This window comes from Lepisma saccharinum, chromosome 5 (assembly GCF_977018435.1).
Source record: "Lepisma saccharinum chromosome 5, izLepSacc3.1, whole genome shotgun sequence".
NCBI classification, from domain to species: Eukaryota; Metazoa; Arthropoda; class Insecta; order Zygentoma; family Lepismatidae; genus Lepisma; species Lepisma saccharinum.
The window spans coordinates 9,185,602-9,206,407 of record NC_139233.1 but is presented as its reverse complement, the minus strand read 5'-3'; the positions used below and the strand labels follow the sequence as shown (position 1 = coordinate 9,206,407).

At 35.5% G+C, this 20,806-nt stretch overlaps 1 protein-coding gene across 1 annotated transcript; it reads left to right on the top strand.

Annotated features, from left to right (window-relative positions):
* Positions 1 to 1,104: 1,104 nt before the first annotated feature.
* On the top strand, positions 1,105 to 19,711 carry LOC145988198 (uncharacterized). The gene is made up of 7 exons (XM_083123034.1): positions 1,105 to 1,245; positions 4,392 to 4,443; positions 10,030 to 10,065; positions 11,517 to 11,564; positions 14,628 to 14,711; positions 16,412 to 16,459; positions 19,513 to 19,711. Exons 1-7 carry the CDS (start codon positions 1,210 to 1,212, stop codon positions 19,521 to 19,523), a joined length of 315 nt encoding a protein of 104 aa, XP_082979160.1. The 5' UTR covers positions 1,105 to 1,209; the 3' UTR covers positions 19,524 to 19,711.
* The last annotated feature ends 1,095 nt before the right edge of the window (positions 19,712 to 20,806 follow it).

Below are 20,806 nucleotides of genomic sequence, written 5' to 3'. Positions count from 1 at the left end.
GACTTGCGATTGATGCTTATAGCACAAATGATTTATATCAAGCAACAAAACACGGATATCATCCTCAAGGTTATGCAGTCTATTTCTTGCTTTTGTTTTCATTGTCGCCATAACAGCATAACAGAGAAGGCCTGCTCGCACAAATATGAAGTTGAAAAGGGCAAAGGTGCGCGTCCATTGTTTTCTTCACTAGGTTAGGATGCTCCTCAGTCAGTCCAAGCCAGAAAACAGCCACCTATGTCTAAACTTCAGAAGTTTTCTGGTATTATATTTGATCAAAATTGCTCGAAGTATTTCAAAATAGCACACGACAAGTGATTTTTTCATTATGTAGCGAGCAATTCAATGTCTGCTGGTGTTTTCAAGTGTTTATCTTGACTACATGTTAAGATATAGAAACGAAACCAATGTCTGAATCACACAAAGCTAGATTCCCTGCTGGATTTTCCAGTTGGACTTCGACTAGTTGTGTGGTAATTGCTCACCTGCTAGTTTTCGTCTCAGACGATACTCGCTACCGTACTTGTCGGAATACTTTTGTTCCCACAAGGCACTGCGCAGAGGAGATAAGTTATAAAGATGGACGAGTGACCTAAGAGGAGAGGAGCAACAGCTGTTATTATCAAAAGCTAATATTATAATAATTAAAATAAAAGCATGGTTTAGAAATTCAATACATTGAAAATGTATTTATCAAGACAGTGGCGGCAATGAGGGGAAGTGGCGGGTAGTGGCATCCCCTCTTTTTGCCACTTTTGCCCTCGACCTATGCTAAAGTTTACTTTCCTGGCCCTGCCCTGCCTCTCCTTTGACACCATGCTCCGCCAGATTTGGAAATTTATCGCCTCCACTGTATCAAGGTATACTTAACAAGCGTCTTAATGAACGAATCATAACACGAACACACACAATTGCTCAGATTTGCGAACTTTATACATTTTATCTGTTGCAAATGAACATGAACTTTTGGGACCAGTTCGATAAATTAACGAATATTGAGAACCTAATCTAGTTAGAAACAAACCGTGAACTTTATTTTTTTAAAAATTTACATAGAATAAATATTGTAATTTTGCATGCTATAAAACAAACAGCTGGAACTAAATACAGCGAAATTATCCTGCGCGTATATAATAACAACGAGGCGTATATCAAACACGTTCTACTGAAGATTGTTGCAGACTGGTGCTGAGTTACAGGACCATCATCATGTCGAAGTTAATGGTTTCCTTCTTGATTCTGACGGTAAAGTATTGACTGATAATGATTCTTGGTCAATTGCTTAGTAAGAGGAAGGGATATTGTGATAGCATCTATTCATATTGCACTGTTAGAATTAACATAATCTTGGGTTAATATTGTATTTCCGACCCACCAAGATTCCTTTTTCAAATAAGACTTGTTGACCGGGTCTGATTTATATTTCGCCCATTGAGAATGCAAATGTTCTATCTCCAAATTGAAACAAATCGAGATATTTTGTCTGTGGTCTATTTAGGATGTAATTGTTTCATCTCCGCTGACGTCTGATGTCTACGTGCAAGCAAAGTTGATATATTGGAAGTCTCTTCGATCCATGTGCAGAATTTGTGAGCAGGTACGACAATGCAAACTCCAACAGCTAATGGAACTTATGATAATTTCCTCACCAACCACAAGCGCCATCAGGGTATGAGATAAACCACTTGCATTCTAACCTCAGTCACTTCTGAAAGGTGATTGCTCTTCGGTTCTTACTTTTGTTGTCAAACATTTTTGAATAATAGTGGATTCAAAGTAGTTGATTGATTTCTAATAATATTTTTATTTTATTTTAATGTGTTACCAAATGACAAATGTATAATGAAATTCTTTCATCTCCATCTCGTATCCAGAATACAGTGTTACCTCTGGTAGATATAACGCTGGAACATTGAAATCAAAGCTAGTGTTGCGTGTAATTTTTCAATATGAAGTTTCAATAATTAATTACAGCATAAGTACCTAACGAAATAACTACTTTTATTTAGGGACGCTTCAACATATCACCCTTTGCAACGATACAAATTTTCATCACAATAGTGAAAAAGATTCAATAAATATATCATGTCAAACTTTAAAGGACTCTTCTGAAAAAAATGAAAAATTGGACATAGAACATTTACATTCTCAAGAGGACGATTTTTCAAAATTACTTATTAATTTGTATTAATTAAAACATACAAATAATATTTGTTGATAAAATGGTGGTACCAATATTCATGAAATAACAACAATATTATTTTCATATCAGACATTCCATCTCACTTCTCAACTTATAAACGGTTATTGATAATTATTATGAGAATCGTTTGATTGAAAACCTGATATATTAAAATTCTCCTGATGGAATTTACACATTAATTCAAACTCGAGGAATGATAAATATATAAAATAGATAAAATTTTCATATTTTATCGACCAGTGAAGTGTAATCTGTAAATCTGAAGAATGTAGGGGAATGTTGCCTAAATTGGACCAGTTTGGTCCTTAATTATTTTCTGTATTAATGAGTGTTATTGTGTTATTATTAATAAGTGTTTTTGCCTAAAACAAAATTTTTAATACAACAATTTTCATTATACTCTAACGTATTTACTGAATAATAGGAAATATGAAACGATCTACACAATACCATTTAATGCAATGTAACATAAGGAAAAACCCAATTTTAAAAGGAAAAATATTTGTATGTACTGTTTTTCACTGATGTATTTATATTACCATATTTTTGTTAAAAAAGCAGCTATTTACCTAAGTTAAAATTTAAAACTAAATAAAATACATCGGCAACTACACTGCCAGAAAATGTCACTGTAAACAGCATCGCCCTCTCTACTTCTCTACTTGATAGACGGTCCTCAATGTAAAAAACAAAATATAAACATATGTAAAAAATCACTTTGAACTTTTAATGAACACAACTGATTTTGAAAGAGTAAAACAAGACATCAGCACTTAGAAACAATAAGCATAAAACAGTTTACTTGCAGTCTGTACACAAATACTTACTAATGCTGGGTTTCACGTTGTAGAAAAAAATCACTTTTTACCGACAATTCTTCCCGGTTTGTTAAAGCCGTGGGCTAATTCGTACTTTTCTGCAATATCAAAGGCTAGCTTACGAGCATCTTTGATTGTGAAACCGGAAAACATTTCCTCAAATAACAGAATTTGGTAGACGATATTTCTTTTCATTTTCACAGTAAAGGTTGTTTGCCTACCAAAGCACTTTATTGTGTTCGAAAACATATTTTTACTGTCAGTGTTTCTTTATTGCAGCATTGGCCACACTATATACCTATAAACGCGAGCACACTCATAGAGTTCATAGTCACCGTTTCTGTAAGCAGCCCTAGCCATCTGCAAATTATTTTCTCCCCATTTCTCAACATCCTTGATGCCTATAGAGACAGTCCTGCAATTACTTCCTGTCGAAATTTAACAAGAATTACCTTTCCTTACCTAACGTCTCCTAAAATGGACCGGTCCCATTTGGGAAACATCTGGTGGTCCAACGTAGGAAACTATTCCCCGTAAATAAAAATATGACGCTACACGAACATACGCAACTGAACCCTAGTGTTACGACATATAGTAAGTAGTTAATGAATTACACTTTTATACCTGCCATTTGATTACTTACCCTTACTCTACACACCAGCTTAAGATCCGAAGCAGAATAATTGCAACACGAACAATGGAAACACAATAGCAGCACTCGTACTTAGTCGAACGTCTCTAGTTGACTGACTGCTGAGTCATGTGCACACTGCACTGTAGCCAACCAGTAGTGCCAAATCACCTGTTTCAAATGTTAGTCTATAAGCAAAAACAAATGCGGTCCAACTTTGGCAACGGTCCAATTTCCGCAACCTTCCTCTAATACATCCTTATATTGCCATGACTAGAAAAATATGAATCAAATTTCTCAAATTACATTACACTTTTGTCTCCCAGACCGGTACAACCTCTTAACAAGGCCCGTGCATAGTATATTTACATGCGAGATTATCATGGAGAGCAGCACTATATCAGCACCACAGTCAAAACCTTATCTCAATATATTTTGTCTGTGCACACACTTTCAAACAGTGCCAATTTGCAGCCAATTTAACATATTTGCGACTATGATATTGATGTTGCGATCCATGACCTACCAATAATGGTTTTGCATGTAAATCGTCCCTTCACCGGCCTTGCAATAAGATACAATAGGTATCGTAAGCTACTGATCATCTATCTTACAATACCTATAACAATTTCATAAATATCTTGTACTTCATTCATAGCCATACAAACAACTGAATAAATTAACTCCTTATGATAATGTTTTGTGAAAGGTAAACGTTTTACTATTTTCTCTATTTTAGGTTTTCATGATTGGACTAAGCCATTTCTATGTTGAAGCACAAGTTGGAGGAAGTTAGTGAAACGACTCTTATTATTTTCATAGTTGTAATTGCTGATAATTCGTGTATATTTCAACTTGTTAAAAATCATTTAACAAATTAGTACTCTTGAATGTTATCGATTATGTAAATATTACACATCTATTAATTTTGGTAAGTTTATTGAAATGAAGTTAGTATAGCCTACACTGTAAAAATGTGATAGAAGTAATGCGTTTCTAATCAGAGCGCTGCACATCGGCCAGATTTGGTTACTACGTCTGCGTGACTGGCGAGCCAGCGAGTAAGAACTGTACTTCTGGGATTTGAACCGTCAAGCATCGAAAGCCCACTGGTAACTAACTTGCCTGCTATACCCACCTTGCTTATCTGCATCGAACGCTCATTCCGGTGTTGCATAGTCTCCAGATACACGAGTCATGGAGTCATTGTTGCCCACTTTTAGATTATAAACTGTACAAGGAGCACTTTAAATGATCATCACGTTTCTTAATTTGAATACGCAGAGATTTGTTCCATGCTAGAAAATATTTGTATCCTTTACACCTAGTGGCGACGGTTAGGTTCCAAAACTATGGCGCAAGTTGCAAGAACTGAGGGAGGGGGGAGGGGCAAGGAGAGTTTAATTTTCCTTGCTACACAAGGTTAGCATGGGGCGTGGGAAAAAGTGGAAAAAAGGGGGCAACTGAACACCCTGGCCCCCCTCCTAATCACCGCCACTGCTGACACCTGTAAAATAGTGCGAACCCATTCTCGCAAAAAGTGCCATCGTAAATATTTTGGAATATTGTGTGACTGGTAGTTGTTCTACATTATACTATTTTAGAGGGGGGTTCCCCGATCGCACATTGGTAGCGTCGTCGCCCTGTAATCAAGGAGTCCCGGGTTCGATACCTGCTGGAGGCACATTGTGGTTTGGATCTCACTTTAAACTGTAAGTCCAGTTACGATTAGCCTTACTGTGCATGAAGTGGACTTCAAACACCAAATCAATCAATCAGTTAAACTATTTTTCAATGAACTTCGAAAACTGTTGCTATAGATATTTTTTTCTCTGGTGTAATTTTGCCTATTCAATATCCGAAATTGTTGTTAAAGATATCCCGCCGCCGTTTTTGAAAAGTTATACTTTTCGTGACTTGCTTAGTGTTATTATCCCCTCAACGGCACAAAGATAGCGTCTTTTGTTTTATGTTTCAACTTACGTGGTTGCAGCAAACACTGTTATATGCTGAAACTGTCCCAGTTTTTGATAAGTGAGTTAAAATTACAATCCTTCAATGTGGGTTCCCCTGGTCACACGACACGCATCAACGCGGCAATCAAACTCTTTCCAGACACGGTGTAACATGTCCATTGTAATGTACTGCACTGCAAGCATTATCCGATCAAGAAGTTGCTGGATGGAAGTTGGCATTGGTAGTGCACAAACGTTGTCTTTAATAAACCCCCTTACTAATCCTGTCCCTGGCCATAAGACCCGCACAAATTTTGAGGTGAACGAGTTTTCACTTTTGATCCTGTTAGGGCATGACTAAAGAAAGAAAAAAATCTTGGGGCCAGTATGCTAGATGTCCACCAAGATTTCTAGAGGCACATGAATTCAAAATGGTCTCCGCTTTACGCAACAGCAAAAGAAATCAACCATAACTCCTGTAAAATTGTTTTTTCATAATTTTGCGTAGAGACATACTCGTATGTTATTCACAATTGAAAGCAAAACAAAAAATATTCTTAAAGTTTTTTATTATATCTTGCACCGTTATGGAGATATATCCAGTCAAAGAATTCCTTACCCTTTTCTGCAAGGATTCTAAGAAATTATTTTATATTGCCAGATCCTGGTCATAAGACCTTCAGAAATTTTGATGTGAACGAGTTTTCTCTTCTGATACTGTTAGGTCATGCCTAAAGAAAGGAAGAAATCTTGGGTAGACATCTAGCATACCGGGCCAAAGTTTTCTAGGGGCCCATAAATTCAAGATGGCTGCTGCTTCACCATGCACCTACAAATTAAATCAATCATAACTCCTTTAAAATTGGTTTCTGACAATTTTGTATAGAGACATATTTTGTTCAGAATTGAAAACGAAACAAAAACCTTTCTTACAGAATTTTCATATCTTGCACTGAAAAAGACAATTTTAAAGGAGTTATGATTGATTTAATTTGTTGGTGCAATCGGCGTTCGCTCACATTGTTGGGAGTTATCTAGTTCTACAGACCACATTGATAGTAACACGATGCACAATATATTTGTTAGCTTGCATTTTCAGACGGGTGCAAATAGCAGGTAATGGTATTTGCACATTTGACCAAACTATCGACGGAAAGCTGAAACCGAGAGAAGATTTACGATTTGAAGACCAGAAAAGTGACATAAAACGAAGAAATACACAACTTTATTTGAAGACCTTCAAAACAAATTTGGAAAATATGTGGTAGTCGGTTTGACATAATAATGATACTAATTTGAGAAGTTACAAAATCTAACAGTTATACAACCTCAATGCACCTTCAACCAGCATAAATTCAAAAGTCTCCATGCATAGTGAAATATAATATGCGTTGGCAACACTGATTGTGGTGCTCGCGTCTGAGGGCAGTAACTACATCATATCTCACGTGACTTCTCAGTACCCGGGTAAAGACTTGGAAGACATCGAGGCCTGTGGCTTCTTGTTCAGGGAAGCTCCCTTGCGTTATGTCGAACACTTCGCTTGACGTGCTTGTAACATATTATTGTAGGCGCGTCTCCTTGTGGACGGGTTTCTTCCGGGTTTCTTGTAGACCTCTCTTTCTAATGCCATCAATTCCCACACCTTTACAACTACAGTAAAACATAATGACCATGACTGTTTTTAAAGTGCAATGTCACTTCATAATTAACGCAATTAATGTAATTTTAATGTAGTTTTTAGAAACTTATTTATTGTGCACGCAACTGTAATCGTAGAATGCAGTAAAATGTAATGGTAGAATCAGTGTTGAATCGAGTCACTATCCAGTGATTTCAATGTCAAACTTCACATGGAGGAATGTCATAGACATCAAATTGTAAAACCAAAACTAATATTTTTTTAAAAAAATTGCGCCTATCTCTGATATGCAATGAAGTTAAGTGTAAATTTCGATAAGACTGCACAAAAGCACGCCACCACCATTCCACAGCAAACTGTTGACTGACTAAACGATAAAATAGCTGCAAGATGTGGAAATTCATTGCAACAAGAGAGGCTTATATTGCTGACTTTCACATTTCCAGGAGGACTTTCCCTCCCGGGTCGCCATCTGAATTCATCACTGGGTGGAGTAGGCTACAGTAAATTGTGCTGCAAGTTCTAGAAGTGTAATGAGAAAGTTAGAAACAGTCTTTGAAAAGCTCATCTAGAATATCTCGTACTAATTGCCAGTGCCATTTTAATCAGTAGACTGAGTAAGCTGCAGCGAATTATTCCCCATTCAGGATTTCCCAACTCAAGAACTATGGGAATTCTAATGAAAAGAGTTTCATCTCAGGAACTCGTCTTTGCCAGTTGGATATTTCGTTGAAATGTAATCCAAACTCTACTTACTTTAACAAGGAATACAGCAGTACTTTACTATTACATACGTATGTTCTACGTTACAATTACTGAACACTCGTACCTGCTAAAGGAGTTGTTCAAAGTGTCGTCCTTTCATCTGGATGCAACACTGCACGCGATTCCGCATTGAGTATCGAATTATTTCGAACAACCCCGGATAATTTCGGAATTAGTCACAAACATGTACAATTAATTCTCTGCACTGATTGTATCCATCCTGTTTGATTACAACACCACCTCTGAGAAATGTTCTGTTTGATTACAACGCCAACTCTCGGAAGTGTTCTGTTTTGTAAACAAAGAGCAAACCTCGGACCGTGCAAGGAGTAAAGCACTCGGTGTTTACAAAATGCAATCAATGGCGGCTCGTAACCACACATTCGCACAGATTATTATCATTTTTACCAACTAGGGCGACGTTTACAAACAATGAAGTCAATGGCGGCTTGTAATCACACATTCGCGATTATCTCGAAAACGGCTCGTTTGCAGACCCATGTTTACCGAGACTTTTTTGCTTCTATTATCGTGTACTTTCACCTGTGTCAGTTTGCGCTATTACTTATGAGACACCCTGTATATAAATGTGCTTCGAGCTTACTTACTCGGCAACCACGCGCATTTTACAATGCACTTCTCAATTGGCAGAGCGAAGGAAATATGTTCTTCCTGAAGCACAGTTGCTTCCTGGATGTGCGCCGTGCTTCGCTGGGGTCATCATCCTAAGCGTAATGGTGTGTTTACGTGTGGGTGTAATCATAACAAACTCTATACTTCACGGTTAGCTGAACTTTCTACAGACAGTCCAACCTGACTTAGTCCGCAGCCGTGTGAGCAATTTGAGTATGCTAATCCAGAACTGACGGCAGTCTTTTGCTCTGCGTCAGAGCCTTTCTGTACCAATTTTTGTCAAAATTTTATTTCTATTTGGTGTTTGACGTTTTGATTTTCTCTTATATGGTATTTTTTGGGTAATAAATGAATCCTTCACGTTTATTGGGGTCGGCACCTTTAATAACAAATTTCAATTTGGGATTTTTTTCCTAGAGGGCAGTGCAACGTAACATGTTGTCATTCAGGACTCGGGACGGAAATGACCAATAAATTAGGAGTAAGACATTCCTGTCAGTGGAAATATTCGAGAGCTCTCGAGCAAAGGTAAATGAAACATGAAATGTCATTGCATGGGAGAAGGATAATAGAAGTCTGGAGAGAATAGGAGAAGGGACATTTTTGCTTGAACGGCGAGAGGAGGAACATCTTGGAGACGAAGCTACTACCATTTGCGTTATGAGTCGAGGCAGGAGTAAGACCACTTATCCTAATTCACCCAGTTTCAACCTCAGTCTTGAAGATGTTAAAATGAATATTGATTGTGTTCAGTGATTTAGGTACAATTAGGTACCTCTTGCATCCCTTAACTACAGTCCAGCAGAATTAACTTTTGAGAAATGGCTGCTCTGTGAGTGATGCAACTGCGCTCGAATTGGCTAGAGCGGGGGACTTCCCGCTGTAACGGGCCAATGGAAACTCTACAGATGCTACTCTAGAGTTTCCGTTGGCCCGCTACAGCGGGAAGTCCCCCGCTGTAGCCAATTCGAGCGCAGTTCCACCACTCACAGAACGGCCATTTCTCAAAAGTTAATTCTGCTGGACTGTAGGATACGCGAGAAGTCCCTACTCACTGTTACACAGGTGTATTAGGACAAAGTAATAAATCAACTGTTAGGTATTCCAAATTACAAATTGCTTTTATTATGCAATACACATAAAACAATGCTTACATAATTAAGGACCCAAAACATCTGTGTGCAGCCCTCCAACTGTTTAGCAGGGGGTAGGAACTTTTCGCCCACTCTGTATATAAATCTACAGTTCCTTCGATGTAGCTTTGCTTGTAAGTCAATGTGAATACAGCAGACTCAGGTAACATAGTGAATCGAGTGTATTGGGTAGATTAGCTTATCTTAAATATCTCATAGTATTTTACAATGTTTTTCAATTCTTTGTAGATATTGACATTGATATTCAAAACAAGGGGAAAGACGGTGAGTCCAATAAGTACTATTATGTAGATATTAATTTTCCTTAACTGTAAAAGTATCATCTAAAATTATATATTTTACCACTACATGTGTGAATTGTTTTCATCGATGACTTTGATTAGAAATCAACATTCACACCAAGCAAAATTACTTTAGATAATCAGATCATTTTTATCTAAATTCCGATACAATTTTATGCAATATGAAGATATTACAGTACTCACTGAGATATTGATAAATTCTCGATTCTATGGTTTGTTTGCAATTTAATGGAATATATTCCTTAAAATAAAATGGCTCAAGAAAATAAATACAATATTTTAAAGCGTTTTCATGCGTTTCGAGCTTATTAGATTATAATAAATTAATATTTTTATCCGGTAGTATTTTAAAAAGCTAACCTAGTTAATATTTACAACAATATACGTATATTAGAATGTTATATTTAAATCACATTCATGTTTTAATTAAATATAATTGCGTCATATACGTACAATAATTAAGGAACATTTAAATATTTAATTCACTATACAATTATAGTAAATAATATGAGAAGAGTTATTGTTGCAAACTATACAAATATCATCACAATAATAATTATAAATTATGTTTCATTCTTCCAGAAATGCATTACTCGGAATTTTGTGTTTAAAACTTGAATATGTAACATAATATATAATACATAATTCACAACACTTGAGAAATTTTCGTATTTTTGATAGGAAATAGTGCTACTTCTGCTACTCTGCATGATGCTGAAGATATTCTAATGTGAAAAAGATAAATTCATTTTTTCCTTAATTTTGATTTGTTCAATAATGTAGAGAAGTAGTAAATGAATATTTTTGATCAGCAAATATCTCTCAACTTTCAAAAACTTTAATATGATAAGCGTGTAGTTTCGCAACATATACACAAACACACACACACACACACATACATACATGTATATATGAATATACTATAAGTTCATTAACATCCTATTGCGTCGCCGCCTTGTAATCAAGGGAACCCGGGTTCGATACCTGGAGGAGACACACAGTGGTTCGGATCCCATTTTAAACTGTAGGTCCAGTCCCAATTTGCCTTGCTGTGCATAAAGTGGACTTGAAACAGGAACTAATCAATCAATTATTCATATACGTCCTATTACAATAAATTATTATTTGGACAGGATGGAAAGAAGAACTTTATTGGCTGTAAGATTACACACTTTAAACTTTTTTCATTCCGAAAAATAACAATGTAGAACATACTGGTGGGTGCTTTCTATGCCGGCAACTAGAATTGGTATATATTGAAACTCACCTTTCCCTTCATTCATAACATGGATCAAATCCTAGATGAATATGTGATCGGTGTTGATCCTGCTTTCAATATAATAACTGTGGTTATTCTAAGGACAAATTTCTTGGAATTTTCAGTCTTGAAACGTTGTAAATTTTCCATTATAGGACGCAGTGCTTTGAGAATCGGAAATATGAACATGCCTGCAAATGACGGTAAGCAGCGCTTTCTATCATATAAAGCAGCATACTTTGACTTATTTTCTCAAGCAATTATTAAGCAGTTTGGTTGCTGCAAATATAGTATTGCCTTTATTACTGTATGTAGCAGAACTATTTGCAGAGGCGAAACTTAGCTTATTAGAATTTCATCAAGATATAATGAATACAAATGAAATTAGAATTTTGTTCGTATGAGGTTCAGCATTGGTCAAGATTACCCTAGTACTATCTCATGCAGCATGAGACTGACTTCAAATTTTGTGTTTAAAAAGTTCAAGCGTTTGGAAGTTGGTGGTTTTTCGTTCTCTTCGATAACAACCCTATCTTACTTGAAGAAAGGGAGCAGTAGATTGCCAGCCCAACCCGTCTTGTTTTTCTCGATTTTCAACTGTTAACATTTTTATTAGAAAATATAGAATCAATTTTATTCTTCCCTAGGGTGTGTCTAATGTTCCTGTATTACCTTTGTTCTAAAAGTCATGAAGGTAAGGATTTGTGTTCTGACATGCACTGATGCAAGTGAGTGAATAATTAGCGTTTTCTGTTAATTATGGATTTTTTTGTAATTTTTGTGCAGTGGCGTAGCAACATATCGCGATGCCCTGGGCGAGATTAAACTGGGAGACCCCCATCCGTTCTTTAAATTTGAAATCTCAATGTGAATTGATAGACAATATTCAAGAATACGTCAGCAAATTATCATATTTAAATAATAATAATCAAATTACAGAAGAAAATTATACTTAATAATATGCGAAGGAGAAATTTACACTTGGCAGAATATACTCTTTCAACACGCTGCTGGAATTTTCCTTTCCCAAAGTAGCATTAATAGTACGTTTTTATAGATGTACTTCAGGCACTAAGTCAACTGAAATATCCTTAAATATGCTTAACTTTTTTTTAAAAAAATCAGAAATGCAAGCTAGGAAACTTTAAATATAACCACTATTATTTTTAATGAGTTTTTCTTTGTTTCCTCTTTACAAAATATGTAGGATGTAAATATCACAAACCATGTCATAGGAAGAAAATATCTAAGGACGCACATAAAATATCGGTGCTTGTTAGAACAGGGTGAAGTGGGCTGCCACAATCCTGTCTAGGGCACCAAAATATCTAGCTACTAATTAGCTCTTCTACACAATCTACACTACCTTCCAGGAGTTATTCGTAAGCTTCCATTTTGATAAAGATAGTTCTTCTGTCGTGACTGTTACTGTTTATGATGTTGTTTATGTACACCAGGTAAATGTCAAACAGGGTTAGGTGGGAGAACAGCCACAGGCTGGACCTCGCCCTATAATAAAGAAAAATTTGAATTGAATTGAATTCAAGAGTAAGAAACAAACGGAAAACGCTACAAGATACAGAGAAAACTGAAAGGTAGTGTAGAGTTGTCAAGGAGAAGAAACTTTGCCAAAGCACTTGTGAATGTTCTTGAGGTAATTTCAGATTTAAGAACATTCTTGAAACTTGGAACTTGATCAGGAAATTCAGAGGATTAATCATCTTCGTACTCTTTACGGATTACGATCGCTACATCTGAAGCTGTAGGAAGGAAGGAAGAACTGATAATATTATTATCCATTCCCTCCTTGGGCTGAAAACAACGCAAGCATTTAAATACCTCACACCTTGCTTCGTGGCAGTTGGAGGTGTTTTATTGTTAACATATTAAAATTTGGAGTGGAAGCTCAAGAGAACGAAAAATGACAGGAAAAAGCGCGTTTCATTCAAGAAACGAAAAAAGTGGATAAAAATATCCAAGCAAGTTATCGTGAAATAGGACAATAATGTTTACTTTTTTCGGGCTCCATTAGGTTTAAGGTCCCGCCCGCCTGTATGTTACGCTCTGATTTGACGAATTCATTCAAATGTAAAGCCAGATTAAAACAGAATGTTTTAATTTTATTGTCCACAAAAAAATGCCTTTTCCATCCATTTTTCTCACTTCCATTTACTACATTTTTCGTATCAACTCCATGGGATATGAGGCTCCTTCATGTCATGTGCGACGCCCTGGGCAGTCGCCCACCCCTTCCTACGCCATTGTTTTTATGTATCTGCAACTCAGTGGCGGCGATTGGGTTCCAAAATTGGAGGAGCAAAGTACTAACACTGGGAGGCAAGGACGGTTTACTTTCCCTTCGAGCATAATGTTTAGCATAGGGCGGAAGCAAAAGTGACAAAAAGTGGGTGGCCAACTGCCCCCTCGCAACCATAATCGCCGTCACTGCTGCAACTCTATACAAAAAAATGCAATAACGAAATGGTTTTTTGAACATTAGTGATACAAATGTGTGGAATCCTACACCCCCCCTCCCTTGTCAGTTAAGTAAGTTTGTTGTTAGTCATGGATAAGGCTGGGTTAATATTTATTATTTATATTTATCTTCTATTAACGAGAATATTATTTATTCATTAAAGGATTTACTACATTTCTTCCCAAAATTTAGAAATGAGTAATGGCCACAAATACAGAGATGATGGTGACTTATGTGTGTAATGTTTTCCCAAATAACCTACCTCTGTATCTACAAGGCAATTCCAAGTTCAACAAAAGGTTTGAACAACAGACAGGATTGGTAACGGATCTTCGTTGTTCAGGTAGACCTATATCTACACTCAAGAAGATAATCCTGAGATTGTAGCTCAAGCTTCTTACAACCACCAACAAAATCAACATCAAAAGTTAAGATTCAGAAAAGTTGAACTTGAGGTTATACACGAATACTTTACTTCAAAACTGTTTCACGTTAATGATACATCAATGTAATTATAAGCCACCGTATATGAATCTACAGGTCTTTCGATACAGCTTTAGATGTAACTCAAAGTGAATACAGTAGTTTTTTCAGAAAGCAACATGCGAATATTTAAAATTTAAAATTTTATAAACCATTAAATACAAGACTAAGTAAAAATAGCACATTTGGAGAGAGTAATTATTTTCCCAGTAATTTATGATGTTCCATAGTAAATGGATTAAAATGGGGTAGATTAGTTTATCTTAAATATTTGATAGTATTTCACAATGTTTATAATTCTTTGTAGATATTGTTATTGTTATTGACGTCCCTCAATCAGCTGAACATAGACAGTTATCTGGGTCCCATAGACAACAGCATATTAGGACCAGTAAGTATTAATTAATATATATATTTTTTTTTTTGGCTGTAAAAGTATCATCTAAAATTATGTACTTTAGTATTATATGAGTAAACTTTTCTCATCAATTACTTAGTTTAAAATTCACCTTCACATTGAGCAAAATCAATTAAAATGATAAGATCAATTTTATCTAAATTCAGATACATTTTTACGCAATATGTAGTTATTACAATACTCACTGATATGTTCATAAATTCTCGATTCTAGAGTTTGTTTACATTTTCATAGAATATATTCCTTAAAATAAAATGGCTCCACAAACTATTATAAACATCACACACCGTCAGATATATACACTTTTTCCATCAATATATACAATACATAAAAGAGTTTTCATGGGTTTCGCGTTTATGTCATTCGAATAAACTATTCTACAATTGGAATTTAAATACGAAAATATTTTAAAACACTAACCTAGTTAATATTTATCACAATATATGTTACAATGATTTATTTTATCCACATTGATGTATTAATTAAAGACAATGGCATCATAGAAGTTGTGAACAGATACACAATTATTAAGGAATATATCAACTGTTTAATTCAACTCAGTACTTTACAATTATAGTAGAAAATTTTAGAAGAGTACCACCACAATAATAATCTTCTTTTGTTCTGTCAGAAAAATATTTAGAATAATGTTGTATTTAGAATGTGAATATGTAATGTGTACATAAGAACGCATATTTCGTAACGAAGCTGAATTCGAAATAATGATACGATTTAACAACACTTGACACAATTTTGTATTTTAGATAAGAAATAGTGCAGATGCGATGTGGAGGTCACTACTGTTACTCTGCATGATGCTGAAGATATTCTAATGTGAAAATTAATTATATTGGTTTATGAAGGAGACACATTATTCTACTCCAAAGATAAATTCAATATTCTCTTAATTCAAATCCGGGAACTTTTCTAACGTTGGAAGCGGCCCCGGCGCCCACCCAGCGTCGAAAAACATGGGTACCTGGGGAAACCTGGGGGGTAAAGGCGGTCAGGGGCGTGGTGCTGATTACATCACCCCAACTCACGACCGGATCAAGAAAGTGTGGGGCGTTACCCCCACACTCCCTATACGCCTTCATGGCGTGGTGCTAAGCACAGGGGAACACTTTACTTTTTTACTTTTTACTTAATTTTGAGTTGTACAATAATATATAAAAGTAATAAATGAATATTTTTGACCAGCAAATATCACTCAACTTTTGAAACAGTAATATTAATGATAAACGTGTAGTCTCGCATCATGTATGTCCTTCTCCCAACACACACATATATAAATGTCCTATTACCAAAGTATTGTTATTAACACTGGGTGGAACGAAGAACTTTATAGGCTGTAAGATTACCTGTTTTAATTCTCAAAAATAACAATGTAAAACATACTGGTGGGCACCTTCGATGCCAGCACCTTGAATTTGTATAGTATGAAACACTCACCTTTCCACTCATTCACAACATGGATCAAATCCTAGATTAATATGCGATCTGTGTGGATGGTGTTTCAATATCTGTAATAACTGGTTATTTCAGGGATAGATTTCTATGAATTTGTTTTTGTTGTTCGGAATCAATGTAAAAAAATGTAAGCTTAATTGTAACCCTACTTTAATAATAATAAATAATAATAATAATGAATTGTTGTAAAACTTCCATTTTAGGACACAACGTTGTGAACAGGAGACATAGGAATGGAGCTTTAGAGGAAGGTAAGCAACGCTTTCTATCATATAAAGCAGCATACTTTGACTTATTTTCTCAAGATATGTATGACTACAAATGAAATTAGAATTTTATTACTATGAAATTCAGCATTGGTCAAGATAACCCATCTCATGCAGGATGAGACTGTGTTGAAATTTTGTGCTTAAAAAGTTCGAGTATTTGGAAGTTGGTGACTTTTCAAGGTTCTCCTTGATAACATTAACCCTATCCTACCAGATCTTATTTTCCTCGATTTTTTACTGACAGACATATTTGTTAAGATATTGAAAATCAATTACATTGTTTCCTGGTGTGTTTCTAATGTTCCTGTATTACTTTTGTTCATAAAATCATAAATATTATAATTTGTGTTCCAACAAGCACTGATGAAAGTGACTGTGAATAATTAGTTATTGTTTTCCGTATTTATGGAAATATTTATATTATTTAGGTGTCTGCACCTAAATATAAACAACAAAGGAAGCAGTGAATCAATAACGAAATGGTTTCTTGAATTTTATAGTGATAAAAAAATTCACCCCCCCCCCCCCCACTTTCCTCTCTTTCTCTAGTGTCAGTTGAGTAAGTTTCTATTTAGGCATGGATAAGACAGGGCTAATACAGGGAGGTTATTTCAGCCCTTTACCGTCAGAGTGTCTTTATTTATGAGGTTATCCCAAGATGAAGAAAAGGTTAAGACAACAGACTGGATTGGTAACAGATCTTCGTCGTTCAGGTAGACCTACCTATATCTGAAAAGAAGAAAAAAACTGTTGTTTCACCTGACAGGTGATTTAGATAAACATTTCCTTTCATTTGGAAAGTGGTTGGACTCTTTATCTCACACTCTTTTTCCCTTTTTCCTTATCCTTTCTTTCTTCATTCCTCTTTCTTCTTCTATCTTACTTCGCTCTTGTCCTTTCCACCCTTTCTAACACCTTCTTCCATTCTTTGTTTATCTTCAGTCCCCCATTCCAGTTCATTGTGTCTTCTTGCCCTTTCTTCTCTATTTCCTTGGCCTGTTTCATTTTCTCACTAGTACTCTGTTTTCCTTTCTTATCTGCTTAGCCTCATCCCACTCTATGTCATGTCCTGTGTTTAAATATCGCATTTCTCTCTCTCTCTCTCTTACGACTTAAGGAAGGAAATGTTATATAAATCGCCTGTCAGGTGAAACAACAGTTGGCAGGGGAAGGCAACCTGCTGGAACACCTGGAAAGGAATGTTCCAGATAAATAACTTTCTAAAAATCTTGTGTCTGGAGGGGAGTGATTTTTGTGTATATGGTATCTTCCTATTTTGTACCTTGTTTCATTCGTACTTGGTACATAGTCTGAAGAAGACCTTGCTAGAAGGTTGAAACGTTACGTTCAGTTTATGTTTTAAAATAAAATAAATTCTGCCTTGGTCAGCATATTGAGTTTTTGTATATTTAAAAATGTATTAACCTTCAAATATAAGACTAAGTGAAAATGACACATTTGGAGAGAGTAATTTTTTTCCCAGTAATATGTCAGGTGACATAGTAAATGGATCGATCATATTGGGTAGATTAGTGTATTTTAAATATCTGATAGTATTTCACAATGTTTGTAATTCTTTGTATTGTTTAATTATTGTTATTGTTTTACAAAACACTCGTTCAGCTAGCAAGTACTAATAAATAAATATTTTCTTCAACAATAAAAATATCATCTAAAACTACATGTTTTACTACTATTAGGGTCAATCAAAAAGTAAGTTTGTAAGTATAAAATAAACAAAACACATTAGAAAGAAAATAATTATTGTACAAAAATGTATGAACATTTAACTTTTTTTCGACATAGTCACCAAAGTATTCCAAGCACTATTTGATCGTGTGACCAGTTTTTTTTTTTATATATATTTCTTGTGTGTAAACATTCCATCCAATTTCAATTGAGTTGACTTTTGTGCTCATCGGTTAACAATTCGCGGCACCCAGTGAGAGCACAGTTTACGATACACCCAACTGGTGATGAGTCAGCATACACACACTATCATAGGATATGCTCAGTTCACTTGCAATCTCTTTTAATTTTCACGTGGCGGGTGGCAAGGATGATTGTATTCACACGCTCCGTTTTGTCGATAGTGTTCACAGTTGCAGGCTGCCCAACACACTGTTCGTCTTTCACGTTTGTTCTTTCCTCCTCGAACATCTGGCACCATTTCCTGATCATGGGGTGCGACATTGCATTCTCACCATACACCTCGACAATTTGGCGATTGATTTCACTCTGATTATGCCTTCGTGTCCACAAAGCAGCTGCAGCATGGCTGCTTTGTTTATGGCGAGAACACATTCCGGACAGTGTTGCCACCAAACGTGATTATTTTATCTCTTTTAGTACAGGAACACGGCTTGGGTGTAACTTACTTTTTAATTCGCCCACGTATATGGGTGAACCGTTTTCATCACTGACTTAGACTAAAATTCGCCTTTACACTGAGTATAATTTCTTTAGATAATGAGATCATTTCTATCTAAATTCAGATAGGATTTTATGCAAAATGAAGATATTGCAGTACTCACTTATAAATTCATAATTTCCTGATTCTAGGATTTGCTTGCAATTTAATAGAACACATTCCTTAAAATACAATATTAGAAGCATCACACAACATCAGATATGGGTTTTTCGTTTATGCAATTCGAATAAAATGTTCTAAAATTAAAATTTCAATCCGGAAATATTTGAAAAAATAACCTAGTTAATATTTACCACAGTTACAATGTTTTACTTTAATCACATTGATGTATTAATTAAAGATAATTGCGACATTAGAAGTTGCGTACAGATACACACTCATTTAGCAACTTATCAAATATTTAATTCAACTTCAAACTTTAAAATCATAGTTGATAATTTTAGAAGAGTTATTTTTATAAAGAATACAAATATCACCACAATAAGAATTATAAATCTTATTTTATTTTGGCACAAATAAAGTTCTTGAGTTTAAAACTGGAATATGTAATGTGTACATATAATAATATATATTTCATAACACTGGACACATTTTTGTATTTTAGATGTCATATAGTGCAGATGCGATGTGGAGGTCACTTCTGCTACTCTGCATGATGCTGAAGATGTTCTAATGTGAAAATAAATGATACTGGTTTAGGACTGAATCACATTATTCTACTCCAAAGATAAATTCATTTTATTCTTAATTTTGAGTTGTAAAATAATGTAGAAAAGTAATAAATGAATATTTTAATCAGCAAATATCACTAAATTTTTAAAACAGTAATATGATGAATGTGTAGTCGCACAACATATCGACACACACACGCACACACAACATATACACAAACATACATACATACAGTTGAACTGCCTTATTGTACCCCCCCCCCTCTCTCTCTCTCTCTCTCTCTCTGGCAGCACCTTCTCCCAATATTCCTCAAACGCAACTCCTCGGTCAGCCACGACTTCCTCACAGCCAATATCTCACTTTTCATTGCTCGGCGATGACATTGCCCGATATAGGTAGTCGCACCTGCATTCCAATTTCAAGGTCTCATATATACTCATACATACATACCGAAGGCCAATTACCATACAATTATTATTGGCACTGGTTGGAAAGAATAATTTTGTAGGCTGTAAAGTTACATATTTTTTCATTCCCTAAAAATAACAATACAGAACATACTGTGGGTGCCCTCGATGCCAGCCCCTGGAATTTGATTCGTATGAAAAACTCGCCTTTCCACTCATTCACAACATGGATCAATCCTAGATGAATATGCGATCGGTGTGGATGCTGCTTTCAACATTCTTGGTCACTTTAAGGATAGAGTTCTTCGAATTTTCAGTTTTGAAATGTTGTAAGTGAAATGCTGGAAACAATTATAGTTGTTAACGGATTCGGCTTTTGGGAATGAATCCAACTGGAGATAAGAATAAGTTGCGATTAAAAAATATTAAAATCAATTGCCCATGTTATCGAGACACTTTTATGCGATAGATTAAACTACAGTAATCGAGTAGTAGAAGGAATTTCAAGTGTAAATGGCAGAATTGTCGGAAGTTTAATATCTGTTGTTGTTTTTTTTACCACAAAGTTCGAAAATGTGGCTTGGCAATATCTCCCCTCAGCGCCTTCAACTGCATTTTTCTCAACATGGTTCACAACATTGTTCTCAGTGACGAGCATAAGAAGAATCCTGAAACAATTACTCTTACGATGGAAGTATTGTTGAATTGATTGATTGATTGATTTGGTGTTTTAAGTCCACTTTATGCACAGAAAGGCTATACCTACAGTATAAAGTAGGATCCGAACCACTATGTGTGTCCACCGTGTATCGAACCCGG

Bases quoted from the DNA above. Each gene is read 5' to 3' on its own strand.
- LOC145988198 (XM_083123034.1), top strand. From the start codon at position 1,210: ATGTCGAAGTTAATGGTTTCCTTCTTGATTCTGACG. The intron at 10,066-11,516 runs GTGAGTCCAATA...TTTCCATTATAG, and splicing joins TCAAAACAAGGGGAAAGACG to GACGCAGTGCTTTGAGAATC. The intron at 14,712-16,411 runs GTAAGTATTAAT...CTTCCATTTTAG, and splicing joins ACAACAGCATATTAGGACCA to GACACAACGTTGTGAACAGG.